Source organism: Lepisosteus platostomus, chromosome 13 (assembly GCF_059453375.1).
Source record: "Lepisosteus platostomus isolate fLepPlt1 chromosome 13, fLepPlt1.hap1, whole genome shotgun sequence".
NCBI classification, from domain to species: domain Eukaryota; kingdom Metazoa; phylum Chordata; class Actinopteri; order Semionotiformes; family Lepisosteidae; genus Lepisosteus; species Lepisosteus platostomus.
This window is the reverse complement of record NC_142623.1, coordinates 26,819,355-26,830,118: the sequence shown is the minus strand read 5'-3', so window position 1 is coordinate 26,830,118 and position 10,764 is coordinate 26,819,355. Positions and strand designations below refer to the sequence as shown.

General features: G+C 37.1%; 1 protein-coding gene across 1 annotated transcript; it reads left to right on the top strand.

Moving 5' to 3' along the window:
- Window positions 1-5,547: 5,547 nt before the first annotated feature.
- txndc15 (thioredoxin domain containing 15) lies at window positions 5,548-9,448 on the top strand. The gene is made up of 5 exons (XM_088603869.1): window positions 5,548-5,763; window positions 6,147-6,640; window positions 7,001-7,164; window positions 8,004-8,134; window positions 8,962-9,448. The coding sequence occupies exons 1-5, from the start codon at window positions 5,676-5,678 to the stop codon at window positions 9,156-9,158; spliced, it is 1,074 nt and encodes a 357-aa protein (XP_088459995.1). The 5' UTR covers window positions 5,548-5,675; the 3' UTR covers window positions 9,159-9,448.
- The last annotated feature ends 1,316 nt before the right edge of the window (window positions 9,449-10,764 follow it).

The following is a 10,764-nucleotide window of genomic DNA, read 5'->3' as shown; positions in this document are numbered from 1 at the left end:
TTTCAGTTGGTAGATTAAAAAGAAACTGAATTTATGAGTATTGGATTCAATCTAATTCTGAACCAATTGCCATAGCATAAATGGGCTTCTTTGGTGTGTATATTAAGTGGAATATAATTAGACTCTTATTATGAATTATACTAAGAAAATGATGAGGATAGTACTTAAATTGATACAGGTGGATGTGTTTGTTCTTAATATTTAATTTGGACTGTATTTTTCCTATGTTAAATTCACCTTCCCACACCTAAAATGCCATCAGTAAATAGGCTTTTAAAATAATAATAATAATAATAATAATAATAATTATTATTATTATTATTATTATTTTTATAATATATTGCTAAAATTTTAAAAATGAAAACAGTAAATGACAAGTTATAACAGGATGTTAAAGGAATATGAATGACATATAAGTTTTTAGCACAGTTCCGTGGCACGCATGTTCATTTGGGATGCCATTATTTTTCTTTTTCTTCCTTATTTATGGGAAGCTTTGTACAGCACTTGGGACTTCTTGCTCATAGAACTCCTCACATTCTCCCTGTGTTATCCAAGCAGATGGTTAACTGTATAGGAAGTTAAAATATGGCTATGGAATGAAATAATTCTAAATGTTCTTTGGAAAAAAAACCTGACTCAAAGATTTGCTGTGAACATACATTTCCTTTAACTGTTTTGTTGGGTTTTTGTTTTGTATGCCCTTTAACCAAAGAATCTGATTTAATCTGCCTTCTCATGCTGACAAATATGTGTCAAGTTACATGCATGGTAGCTTAGCTGGTTAAGGAAATTAAAAAAAAACCTGGGTAAACACAACATTAATTTTTCAGTTTCCAACAGAGACAAAAGCATCTGTAATTCCAACAGAAAAAAGAGCACTTATTTACCTCTATTCTTTTTACTATGAGAAAACAAATGAGATTCTCCTTTTTATTTTTACCAATGAAAATCATATTGATTAATAGTGTGTTTTAAAAACTGTCAATATGCTGTATAAACATTTTCGATATTGTCTTTATCTCCAGCTTTTCCAAATATTTTAAACCCTACTGGGAAGTAAATCAACACCTAAGAAAACAGGAACAATAATGTGATTAAATAAACCATTCACAAGCATTAACCACTGCCTTTTCTTTACATTATGTATGTTGCAGCGCTATATGATTGCCTTTTTTGTAGTGCCTATATGTAGCTATGTCTCATATTGGATCCAATGATTATGAAACTCATATATTCATGACACTTTATTCATATTATCACTTGCCTTTATGCTGTAATGAAGAGGGGTTTTGTCATTAGCTAGGCATTGTGAATAAACAATGTTCAATTTATATGTATTTACTTCACTTTTATTGCTTATTTGATAAAAAATATCTGAAATGTTGAATATGGTACTGTTTGGTTTTGATTAAACTTTTTGTGCATTTTGTGCATTTCTATCATAGAAAGATCATTACCAAACGTGTACTGGAGCTTCTTATAACACTGTATGTTAGACATATGTTTTGTGAAATTAAGGTCTGGTTTTAATTCAAACAGGTAAGAATACTCTGTGGAAACAAAAAAAAAACACTACTGTGCTTTAATAGGACTGGATAACAAGTAACATTCCAAAAACAAGTGGTTATTCCTGCTTGACTGGCTTTAGTTTGATGAATGCAAGGCATTTAGTTAGAAAGCCTTTGTTCCAGGATATTTAATAGCAAAAAGATTATCTTTTAGGCTATAAAAAGATTACAACTTTTCATTACTCCCAAGATGTTTAAAAATGTTGACCTTTAAAACCTACCTATAATCAAGTAAAGAAAAAAGTTACAAAGTAAAATGAAACATAGAGTACCATACCAGTCTCAGGACAGAAAGCTACCTTTAAAAGAGGATATCTAGCAAATACCTAAACATGACAGCAATGTCTGTAAATTTTACACAGTGATGCTGTCACATTTTTTTCTCAGAAATATATTAAAGTGGCATTTGATGATAATAAGAATAACATCACATACTTAACTCTAACTAAGTACTGTGTGTTTTTTACCTTTTGCAGTTCTGCATGACTGTAACACAAATCTCCAAAAAATAAATTACCTTTTTCTCCTTATAGTTTGATAATGAAGATGATGTCTTCAATCAAGGCATACGTTTTGGGATCACATGTAACAATGTTACCTGAATTGGGTGACGATTAAGCCCAGTCGAAACCACTTTTATTGTAATTACAATAAATAAAATAAACAGTTACTATTTTCTTGTTTTACCCTTTCTGCATGATTGTCAAGTGTGAGCAAAAGTGGTGTAATAAACTTTCCATTTACACTTGGACTAATGCTTGTTTTTCTGAAGAATAATGGAATTTTATTATAATGTACAGTATAGAAGTAATATATATGCGTGTGCTGTTCATTAAAAGATCTCATCAGATTTGTCTGTGGGAGAGCCTTGGGTTCACTGCTGTACTCACACACCCCATCGCAACAGAAACGGCCATACAGTTTCCTAACAAAATAAGGTTATTTGGCCCATCTAGCTTATTTGTTTGTCAGTATCCCAGTGATATGAGAATCTCCTCAAGTTATTTCTTGAAAGAAGTGGTAATATTGACTTCAACAACATGGTTGGGTAGCTTGTTTGTTTCAGGCTCCTGAAAACCATAAATACATGCCTCCTGTTCTCAAGTTTTAAAAGCTTTTCCCTTAGGTTCCCATTTGTTTCTCTGGTTTATGGTTCACTGTTGATTCTAAAAATGTCTACAGGGAGAACTTTGTCAATGTCTTTTAAGATGTTTTTTTTATATTGCCAGCAGCCATATCATCCTGCAACTCATAAGTGAAAACCCACTGATGCTAAGCAGGCATGATCCGGGTCAGTACCTGGAATGGGAGGCCTCATGGGAAAGCTAAGGTTGCTGCTGGAAGAGGTGTTGGTGGGGCCAGCAGGGGATGCTCACCCTGCAGTCCTAATGCCCCAGTATAGTGACAGAGAGACTACACTGTAAAAAGGCACCGTCCTTCAGATGAGACATAAAACCGAGGTCCTGACTCTCTGTGGTCATTAAGAAACCCAGAAGAAGGGTCCCACCTGAAGAAGGCTCCACGGCCGAAACGTTGTGTTCTCTTTCTTCTTTTTTTCAGCATGGAATAAACCTATTACTTGTTCCTTTGCAGCCTACGCATGCTGACGCAGCTACCCACCTGAACTATTAAGAAACCCAGGGCGTTTCTCGAAAAGAGTAGGGGTGTAACCCCGGTGTGCTGGCCAAAATTCCCCATTGGCCTTTACAAATCATGGCCTCCTAATAATCCCCATCTATGAACTGGCTTCATCACTCTGTTCTGCTCCCCAGTGATAGTTGATGTGTGGTGAGCACACTGGCACATCATCCAGCTGATGACTACACATGGTGGTGGTGGAGGGGAGTCCCCATTACCTGTAAAGCACTTTGAGTGTAGTGTGCAGAAAAGCGCTATATAAGTGTAAGGAATTATTATTATGATTATTATTGTTGTTTAGAAACCCTGAATCAGGAGTTCTCAAAAAGTTGTACAAAAGTAGATTCAGTTCTTTTAGACTGTCAAGGTAGAAGACACATTAATGTGTCACCTTGCTCATCTCTGGATTGATTAACAGCAGCAATATCTTTCTTTTGTAACTAGGACCAAAACTTCATACTATGTTCAAAAGTAGGTCTAACTAGTGTATCAACACAACATTCATTGATTCTACACCTTTAAGTATTTTTCATAATATTCTGTTTGGATTCTTTATTTCTTTAAAAAAATAAAATGACATCAACACCTAAGTCTTTTTCATAGGTAATGTTACCTACTTAACATTTTAGTTTTATGTTTTTACTCCCTGAATATAGCATTGCATATATTTACATCAAATATAATTCACCAGAATGGGCCCAGTGTTGAATTCCATCATAATCAGTTTGTAATCTACAGGATTTGTTAAACATCCTGTTTTTGTATCATCTGCAAACTTAACTGGTTTCCTAATTGTACAATAATCTAGGTCGTTGTTAGAATTTAGTTACATTCTTCAAGTCATTCTATGTTCTACTCCAATTATAAATGTTTTTCTAGACACTGCAATGATCAATTTCACATATTTCAATAGTTTTTTTCCCATCCATTAACCAGTTCTTAAACTGGTCCTGTGCATTTCCTTGAATAAAGTAAGACATATCGGTCTATAATAATTTAGTTTGGTGTAGTCATCCTTTTATGGATGAGTGTTGCATTAGCAATTTGTCACGTAATAATTAATATTACCCCTATGTTGCGTCCAGATGACTCTGTTGACTTCTGTTTTCCTCTACACTTTCTATATCATTCACATTCCATTTTACATCTTATAAGTTTCATTCTTTCATAGTATGAATTGCACACCTTTTTTATGGCCTCTATCTCTTATATGCCTAGATCAATTCACTCCTTTAGGTGCTCTGACTAAATAAAAAAGCACCTGTACAGATATATCTACAATTAATTCGCCTTACAAAACAATTTTACACTAATGGCTTGGACGAGAACCTCACTTTACCAAACAATGTACAATCTACTATAATTTGTTTGTATAAAATCTAAATAAACTGCCGTGCTTTGGATTTGATAATTGCAAAACACTGCTCTCTGTAGTCAGTAGAAGGCAGTGCAAAAATATGTTAGACTGCTGCTGGAATTCCTCTTAACTTCAGTTTCAACATTTTTAACTCGGTCCAGAAAGAATGAACGGCAAAAAACTGTCGAAAGTACGACATTGGTCTACATTTTTAATTTAATCCCCAAGTTGTTGAAAGTGCACATTTGGCAGAGGTTATGTTGAAAAATTATGGATTTTGTTTGCAGTAGTCCTAGAGTTTTATATACAGCGTTTCCGACTGTTTTGAATGTCTAATAAAATAGGGAAAATGCACAACAAATAGATCTAGCAAATCCATCAGATATTCTTAATTTAAAAAGGGGGTGATGTGGTTATTTTGTATATTAGCAGTATTGCAGCACTTCACAAAACGTCTCAATTTCCAACACGCTATCAATCACAGGAGAGTCCCGATACACTCCTGTATTACCTGTAATACTATAACGCCTGTGCAACGCTGACATTTTTTACATTAGGAGTCATAAATATTAAAACGCTTTCAAGGTGTTTTTTATAACACTACACGTAATTCGATCAACCTCTTGCTGTATGTCTGGTATTTTTTCACTGCGTCTTTAAAGTTTAGATCTTGCTTAGAGTGGGTACGTGCGCTGTAATACAGGAAACCGTGATATTCAGGACGACAAACACTGTATGTGGTATCTGCTAATATCATTATCAAATTAACCATGCTTAACCAAACTAACTCCTACACTATGCAATATTTCAGGAAAGCTACTCCTACCACAAATGAACCTTTATCTTTGAATAACGCTTTACCTTAAATACAAGTGTTAACTACAATGTTTTACGACTAACCAGGATATATTTTTTTGACCTCGATTTGTGACTGACAGGTCACCAAAACAACTTCCGGATTGACAAAACAAGTCAAACCCCTTTGACCGGGAAGTAAAACAGAATAGGGGTTATTTACAGAATTGAGTGGAATGTCTTTCCATCATGCACAGGAAACCATGAATTATATTGTTTAAATTAATTGCAAGAAAGCAAGAAGACGTCCTGTGATGGGCTGGGCGGTTAACACCGTATGGTTCATGTATACTTTATGTTTTGTACTCTGCGTGTTTGAGCATCGACAGGTGTTTGCCGTAGGTTAGTGGTTTTCGATTGTAGAGTTATCACAGACATAATATTAAACAAAAAAACATGAACACGTTTTTTTATTGATTTAGTAATATCACTTGCATGCGTATGCTTTATTCTCTATATCCTTTATCTAGTCTTTAGTTACGAATTAAAGTCAGTTTATGTGATATCACAGCGTTCCGGTTCTGGCTAACTGAATCAGTAAGTCTGCCCAAGCTATTGCTCATTTCATTTTTTTCTACTTTTAACAGTTAATTAAATGAGGAGTTCGGATAGTACTGGTTTTATCTGATAGCAAATACAAATCTTATATGTATTCTTCTAGGTTGCAAGTAAATATTATTACAAACCAATGAATGTATCTAAAGCCTTATTTTCGATATTTACAGAAGAAGAAGACCCCTCTCAGTTTGAAGTTCCGGATGGATTACATTTGGCATCCGACACGGGAATCGGCCCAGAGTTCATCGGCACGGCCGGTGAGTCTGAGACAGAGGTGACGACGGCAGTTCAGTTCAAGACCGCCGAGATCGCGGACGCGATGCTGGGAACAGAGGCAGCGCCTGGCCGGGCGGAGCTGCGGTCGCTAATTCCTGCAGACGCGACACCCGCCCGAACAGGGTCCCAGGTCTCTTGTGACTATGGGAAATGTGGGTCCCAAGAGAACGAGCTGCTTTCAGCCCAGCAACCGGCGGAGGAGTCCCCCGGCGAAAATAGCGTGGAAGACGTGCCACCGGTAACCCTGGACATGGTCCACATGGAGGCAGCGACCTCCGAGGAGCAAAATTCAACCGAGACTGCAAAGACGCCTAAAGTGAACTGTGAAAAAAGAAACATGACTGAGGTGGATAACCTCACAGTACACATTCTAAATGCCTCTCAGGTAAAACTATATATTTTAAAAATGAATTTAACTAGATTAAACAGAAATGATAGGACAGTGAGGTGGATATGAAGACAGGTCTGTGCACATCTTGTCTCTTGTTCATCGATAACAGTGCAAGGACAACTTAAAAGGAAAAATGGGGATTTCATCGCAATTTCTGGAAAAGGCTAATTACAGTTATGTGCCTCCTTCAGTGTTAGCTATAAGAAAAGCTTTGCTTAATTAGAAAAAAATCAGTTTAACTTGAATGTCAGTGGATGGAAAGTACCTAAGTATCAACCACTATCCAGGAAGCAGAGCAGTATTTATCTACATATGGGAAGAAACGTTACTGTGTTCCTTTTTGTTTAAATTCAGGACCTGATGGAATTTCTGAATGTCAACAGCAGCGAATGCTCGGTGGTTTTGTTCTACACAGCCTGGTGCCAGTTTTCTGCCAGTCTGGCTCCTCACTTCAACGCGTTGCCTCGGGTGTTTCCAGCCATCCACTTCCTGGCCCTGGACGCTTCGCAGCACAGCAGGTGGTCTTTGGCAGAAATTAAGATACATTCATTATGTGATTAATTATTACTTATGTGTACATTTTATGTGAAGAGTTGTAGTAATGTTGTGATAGCTTGAGCTCAAGAACTGACCTCGCCAAAACTCCACAGAGTGGCTCAACCTGTAAAGGTTGCACTTGGAAGCAGATGTCCTGGGCATCAGCATGGGAGGTCGGTATGGGTTGGAGAGGGCTCTTAGCTTTCTGGTAATATGGAAGTTCCTGCATTTGTCTGGGGCGCACAGTGTGAGAATCAAGTCCTTTCTGACAGGTGCTGTGGTTTTTGCCCCATGTCATACAATGACTGGCTCTGATGGATGGGTAAGGCACTGGACTGTGTCTGTCCTTCCTTATCCTCCCTGTGTAGAGCTGAGATGTAAAAGTACACTTGTCAGTTGCACATCGAGTGGTTGTAATATGACTAAAAAAAAACTTTCTTCAACAATTGACCTCATATCCCTAGTACTGCATTGACTGATACCACAGTAGCATTGGGTGGCAACTAGTTAGTTCACCTTTTTTATTTAATTAGTTGAAGACAATTCTGATTAAGCTTAGCTGGGTTTTTTATTGTGTAGTTACTGAGCCCATGAGTTGTTAATTATAGTTATTTGCATGCAGGAAATGATACATTCTATCAACACTAAACCTGCTGTTTTAAGTTACTATTTAGTCATGTTTCTATATATTTTTACACAGTTAGTGTATCCCATGTGTATAATTACCACACTGCTGCCAGCTACTCTGCTATTTTGTTATCTATTTGGTATTTATGTGCCACTGTATGTTGGCTGTTTTAACATGCATCTTCTTTTTTAGTCTCTCCACAAGGTTTGGGACTGTAGCTGTTCCCAATATTCTTCTCTTCCAAGGGGTTAAACCAATGGCCAGGTTTAACCAGACAGATCGGACACTAGGAACTTTAAAGGCTTTCATAGTTAACCAGACAGGTGTGTACCATGCAGCATCTTTCTTTTTCCAATTTCAGTAAGAACTGCAGGAGAACAAAATTTAATTGTTTTTTTTTTAAAGTGTAGGACTTTGGAAAAGCATTTGAAAGTGTTTTTCATTTTGAAAAGCTTAGAACTGTTGTCAAGGGAAGGAAACAAATGCATTAGTAAGATCCGATTTAGACGTTGCAAGAAGGAAATTGCCTGGAGAAGGGTGACAGTGCTAATTCCTGACTATGAAAAAATCTTGCAGAGGTTAAAAGAACTGATTCCAGATATGTTCAGTCCTTGTCCTAGAGAGCTGGTGTGTCTGTAGGTGTTAGGTTACTTCAGTTAAACCAAAGACATAAGAATGGTTATACATGAGAGGGTAGTTGTGTGTAAAGTCGGAGTGTTGTAAAGAAGTCTTGCAGACACATCACCCTTCACGATCCACAATTGAACTCCTTTGTCCGAGAGTTTCTGCTCCCAAATTAGTAAAGTAAATGAAATGAGTAAAATAAAAACTAATCAAAAGAATAATTTGATTTGTTTTTCAATAGCACTAAAGTCTGCTGCAGTGAAGACTGCCTTTTTCATTTTTCCTTAGGAATCCACATAAAGGTTGGTGACTGTTCAGAAATGTCAGGCATTGATTTCTTATGAAGAAATATACTATTTTTAATTTACCCTTTATTATCTAGTTACTGTTTGATTCTAGGATTATGTGACTTTTATGCTTTTTTCTTTCATGGACTGCTTGTACTGATTCAGATTATCCACATTATAGTTTTAAATCTGTTCCAGCCTTTGTGAGGAGCTAATGCACTTATGAATTCTATATTTAGGTATTGAAGCTGACCCAGTACAGGAGGTAACAGCAGAAGATCATGCAGGACCCCTGCACAGTATTCCTGTTCAAAGCATTGACTGGCTGCTTGTTTTCTCCATCTTTTTTATCTCTTCTTTTACTACTTATGCAATACTACGGACAGACAGCATTCGATGGCTAATTCCAGGACAGGAACATGAGCACCAGGACTGATACTTGAGCCCCTATTTATAGTCAATGCTAAGAATTTAACTGGATGAATGTACTGTAAATTGTGATTTTGGTGTAAATTACTAAAATGCTCAACAAAATTGGGCAAAAACGGTTAAAATATAGATTCATTTTATGTTAATTAATCCATGCACTATGTATTTATAAGCTCTACTGTGGTATATGCTTACAACAGTTTTGCTGTTACAAAAAAAACCTGTCTACTGCTGGACTACTTGGAAACTTAAATAAATACATTGACTGAGGAATTAAAAACCGAAATGAAAGAAAAATCAATGTAATGAAATATTATTATTATTATTAATAATAATAATTGCTTACACTAATATAGCACTTTTCTGAACACTCCACTCAAAGCACTTTACAGGTAATGGAGATTCCCCTCCAGCACCACAAATGTGCAGCACCACCTGGAGAATCCTTGTTCTGGAGAGCCTCAATCCAGTTTGTTTGAGAATTCACCATAATCCCCTGTTTTGACAGCTTTGGGACACTTGCTAATTATTGATCAGTTAATCAAGGACTTTGTCCATTTAACTGATCGTTAAGGATAAGAGGCATTCAGATTTTCCTGATAAATGATCTCTAAATGTCTTAATAGAACAAATTTTCCTGGCCTAATAATTCACAGTTCATTTGTTCCAAGATGATGTGTCTAGTGCTCCTTGCCCCTCCTGGGATTCAAGATCCAAGCCCACACAGCTCCACTCAAGTTCAAGTTCAAGTTTATTGTCATTGTACTTATATACAGGTATATGGTATAATGAAATGCTATTTAGCTAGCTCTCAGATGATAAGTAGTACAAAAAAAACAACAACAATACAATTGTACTGTATAATAAAAGAAAGAGAGACAACAGGCAGTGGGCGGAGCGGTGGCTCTGTGGCTAAGGATCTGTGCCTGTGACTGGAAGGTTGCCGGTTCAACTCCTGTGGCCGGCAGAGGAATCCTACTCCGTTGGGCCCCTGAGCAAGGCCCTTAACCCTAACTGCTCCAGGGGCGCCGTACAATGGCCGACCCTGCGCTCTGACCCCAAGCTTCTCTCCCTGTCTGTGTGTCTGTGTCTCCATGGAGAAAAGCTGGGGTATGCGAAAAGATGAATTCCTAATGCAAGAAATTGTATAGGGCTAATAAAGAAACATTATCATTATTACATTTTCAAAACAACAAAAGGTAACAGGTAATGTGCAAAACAACATCAGATGTGCAAAAACATGCATCAACAGAATGAAATAAAGGATAGAAAAATTATGGGGAGTGAGCTTTTTGACATGTAAGGTTGAGGTAGATTTCAATGTGTGAGTTTTTGGTAAGAAAGAAGGCACTGTGAGGTTCAGATTGTAGGCTGGGAGTTTAATAGTTTGATAGTGCGGAGGTAAAAAACTGTCTCTGAGTCTGGTAGTCCAGACCTGAATGCTCCGGTACCGTTTTCTAGATGGTAGAGGGTCATACAGTCTGTAGCTGGGGTGTCTTTGATGATGCTTAGAGCTTTCCTCAAGCACCATCTGTCATAAATGTCCTGTATAGATGGGAAGGCAACCCCAGTGATGGACTGGGCAGTTTTCACCACCCATCTGTAGGGCTTTG